The sequence below is a fragment of the Zonotrichia leucophrys genome, chromosome 5, assembly GCF_028769735.1.
Source record: "Zonotrichia leucophrys gambelii isolate GWCS_2022_RI chromosome 5, RI_Zleu_2.0, whole genome shotgun sequence".
In the NCBI taxonomy this organism is placed as follows: domain Eukaryota; kingdom Metazoa; phylum Chordata; class Aves; order Passeriformes; family Passerellidae; genus Zonotrichia; species Zonotrichia leucophrys.
Window position 1 is genome coordinate 51,333,641 of NC_088175.1, and position 15,813 is coordinate 51,349,453.

Below are 15,813 nucleotides of genomic sequence, written 5' to 3' on the forward strand. Positions count from 1 at the left end.
CAATGTTAAATTGGGAAAACCAATACTGGAAAGAGTAGGTTTGTTTTACAAATGCTTTTACAATTTAGACAAACTCCAGCTTGGAAGCAAATATGAGTCATTTACCTTTCTATTTCTATTCGCTGGTTGTTTGAAAGTTCTGCAGTATTATGATTTTCAGGAATGCTTGCTTGCTTTTCTTCATATTCTCTCAGCTTCTCCTTCAACATTAGGATCTAAACCAAAAGAAGCACCCTTTAATTGAAATATGGTTTTGGGTTTATTTCCCAAAATTGTCATTCTGTGCTGATATTGAACAGCTTTACAAATGGCAGCAGGTGATATTCCTCTTAGAAGACAAAATTTTCTTACTTCAAAATACATTAGACCCTTATAGACTTAATCCCATTAACTCTTTTTTTATATTCAAAGTTAACAGTTAACCTTTCAACCTGTTAACAACAGATTTTTTACATACCTCTTTCTTTTGTTCATTGCAAATTTTAGCATACTGGCTTATGTGACTGTCCAAACTCACAACGTTGCTCTTCAACTGGAAAGAAACAAATCAGAATTTAAAGGCAGCTCCTCAATGTTTTCATGCATAATAAGCACAGTGTGTATATGTAGCACATAGTTACACATACACTATGTTGTGAGGAAAGAGTTTAATACAATTCTGACTTGCACAATGAGAAAATGACTGTCAGCTTTTGCTGTCATCTGTTGCACACCCGTGGCCAGGACATTTCCCTCAACAAACCAAGAATAATTAAATTTACATATGCAAGCACATTTTGCATTTTTTCAGATTAGTTTTACTATTCAAATGTCTGTCTTGTGCATTTTATTATAAAAGCTACCTTTAAGTACACAACAAATGGAAACTACAGTGAACCTTGTATTACAGAAAAAGAATTAGGAGCTGCAGCAAAAAAGATAATGAAAAATAAAATTAAACAATAGAGAGCAGAAAAGGACATCCCAGCTTTTCATTTATCAAGACAATCTCACTGAGCTTCTTGACTCCAGCTGAATTCTACCTGTACAATCCTGGACTGGCTCTTGTAAAACTGGCCAGAAATTTCTTTAACGTACATTACAGCTCTCTGAGAAAGTAAGAGCAAAACAGTAAAAAATAATGTGAATTCTACTGGCTGAGAATTATTTCTAAATCTCATGCTCACAACACAAACTGTTTCAAAGTGGCAGTATCATATCACTAACAAAGCTATGGGGCTTTTGGGTCAGATCTACTTTGTATCTGCTACACCTGCCAGTCAGGTAAGGAAGAGTTGACCATAGAGAAAGAAGATAGAACAAATTTTTGAGTCAGAAGTGAAGGAAAATACAATATTCCAAAAGAAATAATTTTTCTTGTAATAGTAGATTATTGTACTTTGACAAGAGAACAGTAAAAGCAATATACTCACAGAAGACTTGATATCCTTTGCTCGGTTTGCATACTTCAGAGTGTTGTAGGTATCATCATAAAACAAAGAGGATGGGCTAATAGCAGCTATCATGATTGTTCTGCAATTTCCTCCAAGAGAATCCTTCAGCAAACGAGTCAGCTTGCTGTTTCGATAAGGAATGTGCTTCTTGCTCTAAGAAGAGTGAGAGATATTGGTAAGGTTTATTTAACTGTACTTCAAATAAAAGTCTGCTTAGAATTTCAACAGTAACACAAACCATGAGAAACAGCCATGAAAATTTTCTTTGACACAAGTAATTTTCCTTTGAAGTATCTGTACATCTTAAAAAGTTTAAGCCTCTTGGAACTGTTCAACACCTTTGCAACACATGTATTATCTGGGTTATTTCCTGATGCCTGGATATGTAACTCCTATTTCTGTGATGGAGCAGCTAACAGAAAAAGTAAACTACATTAAATTACATTGAGTTTACAAAATCATCCAGATTGGGAAGGACCTCTAAAATCCCTCTAGTTCAATCCTTCTGCTCAAAGCAGAGTCAGCTAGAGTAAGATGGCAAAGACTATGCCCAGTAGGGTTTTGATTACCTCCAAGGATGGAGATTTCACACCTTTCCAGGCAACACATACTCTGCTTTGTGAAGCTACAGAATTTTCATCTCATTATACCAAGCCGGGCACCAGGAACCCAATCCCTTATCAAGTAAATCAATGTGATTTTTCCATGTGTCTGTGGCACAGATTTTAAACTCCACCCTCCCCTCCAACAAGATGGTGACAAGGACATGCAGCATCAGGAAGGGAAATTAAACCTGATTTTCTCCTGGCATATTTGAAGGAGGAATTTGCTAGTTGAGCAGAAGGACAAAAAGAGTGTTATGGTAGACAGTGGACTTCACTTATGCAAAAATTCAGGAGGCTTTATCATTCTGCTACACAACTGTACCCATTCCTTGCCTTGAGCTGGTGAGCCAGATCAGGAGATTGACTCATTGCTCTGAGCAGGGATGTGCGTGTGTATGGATGTATGTGAGATCCCAAAAGTACAACTTGGAAGAGATACTGTTTTATCCTACAAAAGCTGCTCCCCCCTAAGATTAAAGGTTAATTGTAAGGTTATTCATGTACTCATGCAATCTTCTCTACATATGCTTGATTTTGAACATAAGAAAAGCAGGTACCATTCATCTTTGATACTATCCTTAGGCAGCTGCACATAATTTTTGAGAATTTTCTCTCACTGGGACTGTCTTTCAGCTATCACAGATATGATGGTAGAAACCCTTAAGACAATCTTACATGAGAATGATGATGTGAGTAGCACCAACAATGTAAACCACATTATTCCATCAGCTGAGCACTTTTTAAAATGGTTTCTGAACTGCATGGGAAAGCAGCACCTACCTTAGGATCTGCCAGTGCATTAATGACATTTCCAAGAGCAAGCAGGGACCTGTTAATGTTTGTCCCCTCCACAAAGCGAGCCCCCTTGGCACTGGTGGCTTTGGCTCGCTCAGACCCTGCCAGGTCAATCAGAGACATTTTGGCAATACGAATATTCTGATTAATACTGGCTGTTTTATCTTGCTGCCGTAGGTAAATCTACAATAAAAAAAAAAAGAAGAAAACAATTAAAAAGTAACTACTAACTAATCTAAGTAGTAAATTGATTTCATAGCATAACAACTGTTTTAAGACATTAGTATTGGATATCCTGCCACTTTGCCTTCACTTAACTGAATCACAAGGTACCTCCTTTTCTTGCTCCTGATTCTCTCTCCCTTCCTGCTGCAGAGGATTAAGTGACCAACTGGCCCAGGATCACAAAGCAGCAAAGATAAGTGAGGTTTTTTACAGGAAAAATGAATTTCACAGCTCTTCTTCTGCACCAAAAATGCATACTACACTCCTGAACTTTCAATTGAAAGAAGTGTTCCTTTTTCAAATGCACATTTAGGAGTACACCATAAAGAAATGCAGAGGGATAAACCAGGAAAAGGCTGACTCTTCAGTGATTTAGATTTAATTGTATCTTCCATGAATAGGAAACAATATCCATTTACTGCTGTGAAAATATACTCCAGGATCTTTTCAAATATGATGCCTCCTGAAGCCACTTGCTTCATCCCATTTTTCCTGAAATTTCACAGTACCAAGATGGACAACAAACTAAAAGCTTCTGCTGGTGAAGGTATTCTTTCTTCAGGTTTATAAGGAGGCAAGCAAAGCATGAATATACAGTCAGTAAGAAGAAACAAAGTTATCCTTAGATGGCTTTCTACTTTATACAGTATTTATTTCCCCTTCTCTTGTGCTGAGTGCCCTGCCATTTGTTAATATAATTAATAATGGTTAGTGACACTTGCATGAATGCCCTTCTGGACAGTGAATTAGAAAGGAGCTGCCATCAGCACAAGGTGACTGACTAGTAAAGACTCACCACTGCTGTGGCTTTAAGCTCTGTGCATGAGAAATGAAGCCTTCACAATAAGGCTTCATCACAAGTTTCTAACAGAAAACAGATTGACAAGTATTGTGAAAGAATAAAATAAAATTCCTATGACTTGCCATGAAACTTAAATCTATTTCAAACAGATATGTTTCTATATCAAACAGTATAACTAAGTTCAGTTGCACTGTTTCCAGTATAATAGACAAAAAAAACCAAGAACCTCAGGCTGGGAACAGGCTACCAGAACAACACAATAACTATCATTAATGAAGGAGGGAAAGGTAGAGTGACAGCCAAACTCTGTTGTATGACTCAAGCTTTTGTAAAAATTCAAAAGATACAGGAAATGCCCCAAAGCAGAACACTCTCAATAGAACAGTGTAGCAATTCTGATTTTTCTCTCAGATGCAGTAATTGCCTGACCCAGATAGATATTTCAAACTTAAGACATATGGTACAGTAAAGCAAAACTTGCATCTTTAAAATCAGCTCAGAATGTCCTGGGCCAAGACTTACCAACTTCCGAGTCAGTTTCAGAAAATATCCTGATTCCACAAAGTTAACAAGAAAAGCCAAAAATAACCTATCTCTACAAAAAAGCAACTCTTAAAATAATAGAAACTTTAAAAATAAAGAGCAATCATGACAGCACTGGGGATTTCTCACCACTTACATCTCTGCAAACAAAGACACAATTTCATTATGCAGAATGTCACAGATTTGTGGAAATATATGAGGAACTGAAGTGATTTATTCAATTGCTTGCCACTTGTAGAAATGCACTGAGAAAAAGCCTGCCAGATAATAAAATGCAGAGGTTTTTCCCAAGAGGTGAGGGAGACAAGAGATCCCAGCAGCAGGTAAACAAGCAGAAAGCAGCAGTTCCCTCTGGTCTGTGTGCAGCTCTGCACCTGGAGCCTTCCTGAAGGCAGCACACAGCCATGACAGGGCAGCTCTCAAGCCAAACCACTTCAAAAGAACTCTTTGTGCAACCCTGTACAGCACACAACAAGGGCAGGCCCTGGGGGAAATTCAAAACAGGAAGGGCAATTGCTAACATAAGTTTAAGGTATATAGGAAAACAGAAGCTTTTAGAGTGGTAATGGCTTTTGCTCTGTTCCATACTTAGAAGATGTTTTTTAAAACTTTGTTATAGTTATTTAACATTGACTAAGTCTGTAGGTACTGTTAAAAACTTCCCAACACTTAAGTGCTCTAATGCAAGGACCAGAATCAAATGTGTTTTAATATTTTTCAATCCAGAGTGAAACAAATAAGTCATTGAAGGTACTGCTTTGCAGTATGTAACAGCAAACAGGACAAAAAAAAGACATTTTTGATAACAGGACTAGTTTCTAAATATCACAGGTTGCATTTAAAAAGAGAAGACAGGAGAATAAGGCAGTGTAGCCAACCCCAAAAATCTTGGGAGAAGTCTTAAGTTTTTGCATACTTGCACAACTCATTCAAAACTCATTTCTGAAAACTAAGAAGCATCATTTCAGTTTTCTAAAACTTGATCCATAGCAGGGTATTAGGAAATCACTTTATTGTAGAAATTAACATTAACCAAGTAAAATAAGAAAGCACTACTTGAGATTCTTAGTTTACAGTCAGACATAACTGCATTCTGTAAATTATTTTTCCCAAAGCAATGCTAAGCAACATCATGATACCAGACAGCTTTACAAATACCCCACCAATACCTTTCAGTTTATAAAATCACAATATGGAAGTCTATTAAAGCTTTAAATTACCATTTTACATAAGTTATTTCTTCAAAGGAATATAAGTTAAGAAGGTATAAGTACATATTTTATACATATAAGCTCAAACAATTGGAATTAGAGATCTTTTCACTGAATTCATTTCTTCCAACATAAACACTAACAATTACATCCTTCCAAGGACTAAGGAGTAAAAAGAAGAGTAAACGGAAAACCTTCAACCCCCTCTTCCCCAAACTGAGGTTCAGCACAGTTTAAAAGCTTCCCTTCTGTCCATCTTTAAACAAAACCTGCAGCTGCAGTTATGGCCACTGTTTCTGGCTGTACCACCTCACCTGAAAGACAGCATGGGAGCGGGAAGAGGAGGCATTCACATCTGTGGGATGCTGGGTCCTGTTTTTGTTCCCATAATCCAACATCTGAAGGATTTCCTCTGCTGATTTAGGCTTTAGGAGTAGAGCACATGACAAATGCAGGATTCTTTTCATTTCCAACAACTATAGTAACACACTGATTCTAAAATACATTTGCTTTAACATTCACCTTCAAAAAAAGGCACTTCAAATAAATATTCTCAGCTGAAAAGCAGTAAGGTATGAGAAGCAAGCACTTAATTCCAGCAACATAAATCAGCAAATATTTTTAGTTTAGAATTTAAACAAATACAAAAGATTCTCCATAGTTAGAATCAGCCTCTTTTAACAATGTCTGGACTTAAATTAGTATATCGCTATTGAATGCATTAGTACAAGAAAAGTTTTTTCCTCACAAAACTCAAGGTTTGGGAAGAAGGATGTTCAGAGGTTAGAATACAAACTAAGAATATTGCTTCCTGTCACAGCATGTAAATACACAAGGAAGCTGCAAGAAAATAGGTCCACAGGAATTGATATTCAGATTGGAAAACTAAGTTCTATCACTGACCTTACCAAAGAATTGCTGAGCTGGCCTGGAAAAGTAATTTACCACGGACTTCTTCAAATATAGTTATTTACAAACAAAAACAACCTTTAGATTTCACAGCTGTGTAGGGCACTCCAAGGTGGTAATGAAGGCAATGCCAAGATATTTTAGCCCAAAAAGAAATCTTCCAAAATCTGCTGCATGAGCATCAAGCCAACTGTACCCTTTTATAACAAGGACTGAATGCTTCTGTATTTGCATTCAATGAGACTAGCAGGTTTTTTCAACAATGTGCTTTTAACTAATTAATTAGATTTTCAAGTTACTGGTGCTTATGGCCAGAAAAAAAAGCCACTAGGAAACGACCAAATTCCATACAGCTTTCAGAACAATGGGAATGTTTCTCAAATATCTCAAGCACATTTTAAGTTTCTAGAGATATTCACATACCTGATGCAGTGTCAGACCTTGAACTATCACCCCTTGCTGGCCATCCTCACGAACAGCCAGAGGTCCAGAGTTGACCAGCAGATCACGAATCTGTTCATTGTAAACCTTTGAGAGGGAATTGAGAAGATTTTGTTAAGATATCCTCCCATAGCTGACAGAATTAAATAAGCAAAAATCAGCAGTCTTTTTTAATACTTCTTTAAGACAAAGTAGTGAATTCATGCTATAATTTTTTTTACATTTTTCATATACCAAGCTTTAAGTATACAATTAATATTATTTCTTTTTAGATTTTAGAAGTAATTAGTTTTAGTAAATAATCTTCATTCTTTATTGAAAAAAACTTTTTTTTACAAAAACCAGTTTTGCAGCGAGCATGAATGCAAAGCATTTCTTTTTTCTCCAGTGTACATCACGATCCATACTTCTGCAACACTTCTTAGTTCAAAGCTACTTTTGTTAAAATTTTTATATCTCTTGTTTCTTGGTCTGTGAAAACATATGGCAATGCACACTCTCCCCTCCCAAGTACCACCTAGAGTCCATGAAGACTTTGAGGAAGCTGAAAAGATACCCATTTTACTAGCACCATTCAGCAGTGGTGCCAAAACATTGCCCTGTAAAATCACAACATCATTTTGTTGTGCTTTTCCAGTGTTATAGGATGTTACTGTGAGTCCTAAAACATTACCCTGAAAAGAAATTTCCTTGTACACATCAACAGATGCTGAGAGGCACGTAATTGGTCAGCAAGACACAAATCATGAACAATCAGTAAATATATCAGAAGTGGAGGTTCTTTTTGGGCAGCCTTCTGTAAATCAGCCCAGGAACACCAAGTTTGCAGAGCACAACACAGTTTCACTCGTGTAAGGACACATTTTGGCAAGCCCCAGAAGGGACCAGAGGAAAGCAAAACCAGCTTCTTTTTATTTATAAAATATGACTTATTAAAAGCAACGTAGCAAATGCAGGAACTCACCTCTAAATAAGAGACAGCAACATCACATGTTTTATCATCTTTGATTTGATCCATGCGTTTATAAAGTGTCATCATGGTTAAATACATGACTCCAGGGTCTTCAGGAGAACCCAACATTGTATGAGTCTTTCCAGCTCCTGTTGCACCATATGCAAGCACTGAATTTTCCCCAAAAGACAGCAAAGCAAAACCATATAATTTATTTGTAAGCTAATCAGGAAGACCAAAGTCAAATGAACATTTACAGACCTCTGTCATTCTGCACAACTGTTTCATAAATGGATAAAGTTTCTTACTTAGGCTTTACCTTTCAGATATATAATTAGAGCAAGATGTTTCCAAATAACATTTTTGAATTTTCAGTTCAAAATTCATTCAGTGGTACATCTCATGAAAATATTATTTACTGACTCTCATAACCCTAAGCCATCAACTTACTGCTGATAAGTATTTAATTTCCTCACCACATTCCAGCAGCCAATTAAAAAACCCCAAGATCTTTAAGAGTTAATAAAGCAGCTACGTCACACACTTTGTGACACAACTGCTTCTGCTCAAATAACTCTAGATGATTCCCATATATTTCAGATCAATTTCCCAAGTCTATTATAACCTTTACACAAACTTCTTCTTAAAATAGAGTAGAGCTATCCTAACTTCCACAGGCTAAAAAGTCAGCCTTTCATAGCTACAAATTAAACCACAATGTTTTATTTCTATCTCAGGCTTTTTTAATGGCTCTGCAGCCACTGGACAGAACAGCAGAAACTTTGAGAAATTCACTTAACTTTTTTTTAACTAAAGAGGATAAAGAACAAAGTTACCTGTACAGTTATATCCATTTAGGAAGCCATCAATTAGATTTTTGGTAGTATGCTCAAAAACCTCCAACTGGGATGAGTTGTCATCAAAAATGGCATCAAACATGAACTTAAGATCCTTCCTTTGCCTTTTGTTAATATCCCTGTGGGTCACTCTCCTCCTGTTGAAGAAGCTGACTTCCTCCTCCTTAGGATCAAAGACCAGCACGTGCTGGTCGATGACACGGACCACCCTGCTGAAGCTGCCCTGCTTTTCCTTCTGGCTCTCTGGGCGCACTCGCACCACCACTTTGACATGGCTGCACACATCTTCTTCCTTGGCAGGAGTCATCCCTGCTGCCCCCCAGCTCCGCTCCCAGCGCTCTTTCAGGTCCAGCAGCCGAATCCTTTCTGCAGCAGACAAGAGAGGTTTTATTTGCAATAGGAGCCTTTCACTCCTCCCAGCAGCTCCCACGTTTGCTCAGGCCCCTGTGCTGGGCCCAAGGGCCGCCCCAAGGAGACTTTGGGAACTCCGCAATGGCCCCGAAAGGTGCCTGAACTCAGCGCAGCTGCAGAAAGGAACCAACCAGCACTGCCCCAGGGAATCCTCGAGTTTATTTCAGAATGGAAACTACTAACTGGCCTGCAGGCTTTCCTTCATACAGACCAAGCTTTCAGAGGAGACACCGCACCGAGGAGCTCGCCGGACCAAGGCGAGCAGTCTTTTTGTACTTCAGCACAAAGAGGAGCTGCCCGTGTCGCCCTCCCCGGACTGAGTCAGGCACGTCGCGCGTACATTTAAAGAGAGTTACAGCGGGATTTGCGTTACCGTGCCCCGCAGGGGATGCAGTAACCGGCCCCAAAGCGGAATTCCCTTTAAACAGCCCATTGCTGCTGTTGGCAGCGCGCTGCCGGCTCACCCCTGGCAGGGACACGGGCCGGGCTGCCAGCGCCGCCGCTGCCGCTCCAGGGCCGGCTCGCCTCCCTCGGCCGAGCCCCTCCCCGACCCGCCCGGCTGTCCCGGCCCCTCCTCGCCCACCGCAGGGGGTTCTTCCTGGGGGCACGCCACCAAGCTGGGCCCTGCGGCCAGAGAATCCCCCGTGCGCCCGTTCACCGTGCCCGGCACTCGCTCACCCTGCGGGCCGGGCCCTTCCCTCCCCGGGCTCACCCCCGGCACTCACCCTGCGTGCGGGCCCGTGCCCGGTGTCACCCCCGGGCCGTGCCCTCGGCCGTCCCCGGTCTCTCTCTCTCTGTCACCCCCGGGCCGTGCCCTCGGCCGTCCCCGGTCTGTCTCTGTCAGCCCCGGGCCGTGCCCGCTCCGTCCTGGGCTCCGTCTCTCGGTCCCTGTCCCGCACCAACCGCCATCCACCGGCCGCGCAATTCAAACACGGGCGGGCCGCGCTCCTCGCCTTCTCATTGGCTGTGCGCCGTGACGTCAGCAGAGCGCCGTGCGCGGGGTCCGCGAGGAGGCCTGGCGGGAAGGGGAGCGCGGAGGGAATGAGGGTGGCCGTGAGGGAAGGGCGGCGCCCTCGGGGCTGCCGGGGAAGGGGCCGCCTGTGGCTCCGCGTGTCCGGCTCCAGCCTCCCGGGTTATCCTCGCGGCGCTGCTCCGGCCGCCTCCGATCCAAAGCGCTTCGGGCTGGGGTTTCCTGTCCCCGGCGCCTTTGGTTCTGCTCCAGCGCCGGTGCCGGCCCGAGGTGGCGGCCTGCAGCCGTGCCCCTCAGGCTGCCCCTCCGGGCGTGCGGTGTGTGAAATGAAATAAAACACGAACTGTGCGCTCGCCGTGAGGAGGAGATGCCCGGGGTGCAGGGGTGGGGGCTCTCTGTGGGCAGCGTCCCTCGCCTTCCCCCGGGGCAGGGCAGGGATGGGGGCGCGGCCGGGGCTCAGCCGCTCCTCGCCCTCAGCAGAGCGGCCGGGACAGAAGGGTGTGAAAATCGCCAATCATTTGTTTTTAAAATTTAAATGTTTAATAGTAATAAAATGGTTATAAAAATAGCAATATAATTAGAGTAATAAAAATTTTGGACAATTTTAATTAGGACAATATGAGACAATAAAAACAAAGAGTTATGGACGTCTGGGTAGCTTCTTCTGGGCAGCATAAGCCCGAAAAAGGACCCACGTTAACAGAGGATTAACCCTTAAAAACAATAGCCTGTTGCATATTCATAAACCTCATACATGATGCGTAAAGTCCATTCAAACGCAGGATTCTCTCTGGGCAGGGTCAGCTTCTTCCTCTGAATCCTGACAGCTCTTCATGGCTGAGCAAGGCAGGAAGAAGTTCATTTCTAATAATGGAACAATAAATTTGTTTTCTCTGAAAGACTGAGAGGTGTCCCGTGGCTGCTATCTCAGTGCGAGTCCTTCCTTTAAAAAAGTATCTTACATAGCATAGTTTCTATTTTAACATTATGTTATAACCTAAAACCATATTTAACACACCACTTAAGAAAATTAACGCAGCATAACTTTCTAACATAACACTTATAATATTCATTTTAATATTTGCAAAAAGGCAATCATAAAACACATTTTTCACAATGAGAAGGGACAGGAGACACAAACTCGGTGGTGCCATGGGGAGAGTTGAGCAGGTGAGTCCGAAGCTGTGCAGACAAGCAGGGCAGAGCAAGGAAAGCCTTCCCATGGGCTCAGCCATCTCCGGGAGAGCAGGGCCCAACTCAGGTGATAATTAATGGTCACCATTGGTGGGAACACCGGTGCCACCACCCCGATCCTGCTCTGCCCCTGTAAGAGCCTGAATGAGAGATGTGGGACTCCAGGGGCTCTCCAAAATGCAGTTTATTCCACCCAAGAGGTTACAGTAGTCCAGGGTTGTGAGTGACAGAGGCTGTGCCCACAGCTGTCAGCTCCAGCTGCAGGCAGGCCTGGAGACCCTTTGGTTTTGGTTACAATGCATTATATACTTTTCTTTAGGTTATGATGCATTATAGACTTCTCTTTTGGTTACATTGCATTATATACTTTAGGTTACAATGCATTACACACTTTTCTTCAGGTTACAATGCATTATATCCTTTTCTTTGCTCAGCATCTTCATACAGTAGGACCAATCTATACCTTAACTTTATCTATAACCTATCATAACTACTGTAATTACCATATTCATGTTACTATTCTCCAATCACTAAAAGTACATTACAGTTTAAGCTAGAAGTTGTTTTTCAGTTTTCTTGCAGCGGAAAATTCTGAGACCTTTTTTCTACTTCCAGCTTTGCTGACTTGTTTGCCTGTGCTATTTTTCTGCTTGGTAAAAACATCTTCTTGTTTGGGGTGGGTTCATCCTTTGCTCTAAGCCATAAAAACCCCTTCTAACTAACACCCCCTTTGCCTCCTTGGTTATCCAGTAAGACTGGCTCAGCAATTCTTTTCTTCTATATCAAAACTTGCTTCCATCTCTATTCCTTCATCAGACTCTACATTTAAAAATCTTTCTGCTAAGCATCCATATTTGTGAGACTTTCTTGTCAAACTTTCATCCTTCCCAACATGCCCCTTTCTGTCTGGAGCACGGTGTCCTTTGCTCTGGGGAATCCCTTCAGCCCCCTGGGTCGCTGCCCCAGCTGTGTCTCCTCCCTGCTGTGCCCAGCAGGAACCCAAAGCAGCCCCAGCTCAGCCCCTGGGGAGGGAATGAACTGCAGCCCAGCCAGAGCCAGCAGAGCACACCATGGTAATGCCCATGTTTTCTACACGTTTCCTGTAGGCACACCGGGGAGTGTTGCAAAACACACATCTGTGTGTCTGTTCAAAGTTAGCCATGAGCACTTTCAAATTTAAGGTGGGGGAATTACTGCCCTGTCCCTGTAGTACTCCTGTCTTTGAAACAAAGAATACAAAATTAGATTTTACCAATGTACCTCACTTCTCAATGAAAAGTCTGTGCACTAAGTCCACACATAAAGAAAACACATGGAATTCACAATTAAAATACAATAGAGAAGGGAAAAAAGGGATGTTTTTCTTTCCAAATCTCAGAAAAACACTAGATGAGATATTCCTCATTGTGTAAAAAGGTTTGGAGAAATTTCTCCTTAACCCACACCAGTGAATCACCCTTATGCCAGGCTCCATCTGTAGAATTCTTACTCATGTAAATAATATAGGGCTTCATGTTTTCCCAGTGAGTTTTAAACCTTTGCATTTCACTTGAAAAAGAAGAGAAAAAGCAAATCTCAGAAGCCTGATTTTGCCATTTCTAGCAGTGTGGAAAGGGAAGACGTAGAAGGAGAATATTTTTTAAGTGAAAGAATATGTAAGGATGTGAGATGACATGAATTTCAGACTTTATCAGTAAAATTAAATGTGTAGTATTTAACATGTGTGAAGTCATGCTTCCTCATAAGAATATTGGATATCTCAGAGATTTGTCAATTTCACAATAATAAAACTGCCACAAGTGAGACCATAATTAAAACATTATATTGAAAAAGACCTGTTTCTAAATTAATAAGTGTCGGACTAAAGGATCAGCTTCTCAAAATGTTCTCGTAGCTGAAGCAAAACATCTTGCCTGCTCATTTGTGCAGACAGATACAAGCTACATAAGGCAGTGACCAATGCCATAGAACCAAGCAGGGAAGAAACAGTTACTGAAATTGAGAAAAAGCATTTGTGTCATGCCCATTTCAAAAGTCTGAGCAGCCACTGTGTGCACCCAGAGAGTGGCACGTGGAGTGAAGAAGTGAGGAAAAGGCAGGAGCACAAAGCTGGGAAGTTGTGGTGGGGCTGTGGCTGGGAGTTTTTGGAGATTTTTTGGTCAGTTCAAGGGAGCATAACCCTGGAGCACATCAGTGCCATCTGGCACCGCAGCTGTGCCACCATCCCTGTTCACAGCACCCACTGGTCACTGCCAGCAGCAGAGCCCTTGGCAGAACAGGGATTAAAACAGGAGAACTGACAAGGAAATGTTCCCCTTGCAAGCTGGGCAGATTGCAGTGGCAACATGGGAACACAGTTATTAATGAGAATTGAACCAACCTTTCTATCATCTGAAAGCTGGTGGTGATTTCTCCAGACTTTATAGTCTCCAGTGAGAGACTACTACTACTACCACTGCTACTACCACTCCTCCTCCTCCTCCTATTATTATTATTGTTATTATTTTAATAAATTATTTATAATTAATAATCATTATTATATTATTTAAAATTAATTATTTATAATTATTTATAAATAATTATAAATTATTTGTAATTAATCATTATATTATGTTTCTACACAAAACGGAGTTACATATAATTATAGCTTTATATATATATTAGATATACATAATATTAGCTATATATAATATATAGCTATATATAGTTATATATAGGTATAATATAGTTATCTATATATGATATAGTTATATATAGTTTTATATATAATATAGTTATATAGTATATGTAACTATATATAATACTTAATATATAATATATATATATTTTATTTATTATACTTAATACATAATATATATATATTATGTATTAAGTATAATATATATAAAATATATATATATTACATATTAGTATATATAATATAACATATATATATACTTAATATATAATACTTAATATATAATATATATATATTTTATTTATTATATTAGTTGTATATTATAATTATATATAGTTATGTATAATATAGTTATCTCTACATATATTATAGTTATAATAATAACTTACATATATAATATTACTATATCTAATACTATATATAGCATATAAGCATATACTATATATAGTATAATACTATATATAGTACTATATACTATAAATAATACTATATATAGTACTATACTAATATATATTATAATAGTTATATATAATAATAATTATGTATAATATTAGCTTGAAGTGTGTATGGTGACATGCCATGTGGTGTGAGACATTTCTGCATGTCCTCTGATACAATTAAGAGTAAGAGGTCAGCATATCTATTTTTCTTGGTGAAGGGCTGTTATTCTCATAATTGAGGAATGAACAGATAAAACATAAAATTAGTTGGATTTCATCATATAGGAAAAGATGAAAAATAGCAAAATAGGTTACTGGGAAACTGATGATTTACAAAGAAAAAAATATTGTATGTTAAATTAAAAGTAAGAGACATTAAAGAGAAAATGTCAAACTCTGAAATAAAAATGGTCAGTGATGACTAGCTAAGCTATCACATATTAATAAGACATGTAACTGAAAATAAAAATGGTTGAGATTAAATAATGGAAAGTGAATTAATGAGAGGAAAATCTGCTAATTTTCCTAAAGGTAGAGCTGGAAGCTAAAGAAGTAACTAGTATTTTAAGTATTGGAGAATAGGCAGTGGAATTATTGAGGGTTTCAAGAGAATGTATTGATGTGAAAATAAATTTTGGGAAAACACTACTGAAAATATTAAAGCAAGCTCTTTTGTGGCTTCAATAATAAAAATTAAAACCAGCTTGTCCTGGTGGCAAAGCGTGAAGAGCTGTTGCCTTCAAGGTTGTAAGAGCAGCAATCCCATAGAAAGACAAATGAATCAGAAAAAATGTAATGCTTTCCTGGAGAGGAGGAGGGGTTGGTGTAGGGGAGGTGACTGATGCTAGAAGGTTCATCCCCTTCCTCCCCTGAGCAGAGGGACATGGACAATGCTGTTATCTGACAGCTCTAAGCTGTGGAGCTCTAGTGCCCAGACAATTCCACAAGCAGCAGGTCCACAAGAACTAAAAAAAAGGGGTTTCTTAATGCCCAGCCCCAAACTGAACAAGAGCAAAGGACCAAATCCCACAAGTATGGAAGACTTGGAGGATTTGAATATTAGTTAATTTAATTTAATTTCATTTAAGAGAGCTGTTTCAGGCACATGTTATTCATATGAAAAAAGTGTTTTGGTGATGGGACTGTTAAATCCCCTGTTTTGTATTTCTTATCTGCTGGGGTTTTGTTATTTACTAGTATTACTGCTACCAAATTCACACTCTGTAGAAACATCAAACAGTGCAATAGAAATGATGACCCAGGCCATTAAGAGCAGAAAAATGAACTTTCCCACATAACAAACATTATTAAAAGATTTTTAAAAATGGCTGAAGGGAAGAAGTGAACC

General features: G+C 39.7%; 1 protein-coding gene across 1 annotated transcript in view; it reads right to left on the reverse strand.

Annotated features, from left to right (window-relative positions):
- The window catches only part of KIF18A (kinesin family member 18A), a 31,199-nt gene extending 21,115 nt beyond the window's left edge, over positions 1-10,084 (reverse strand). The window contains exons 1-9 of the mRNA XM_064714318.1: positions 9,910-10,084; positions 8,753-9,139; positions 7,929-8,086; positions 6,947-7,051; positions 5,929-6,039; positions 2,819-3,016; positions 1,413-1,586; positions 458-532; positions 106-215 (exon numbers count right to left, since the gene is read on the reverse strand). Coding sequence (XP_064570388.1) covers positions 106-215; positions 458-532; positions 1,413-1,586; positions 2,819-3,016; positions 5,929-6,039; positions 6,947-7,051; positions 7,929-8,086; positions 8,753-9,080 — 1,259 coding nt within the window. The 5' untranslated portion in view covers positions 9,081-9,139; positions 9,910-10,084. The remainder of the gene's footprint in view (positions 1-105; positions 216-457; positions 533-1,412; positions 1,587-2,818; positions 3,017-5,928; positions 6,040-6,946; positions 7,052-7,928; positions 8,087-8,752; positions 9,140-9,909) is intronic.
- Between the last annotated feature and the right edge of the window lie 5,729 nt (positions 10,085-15,813).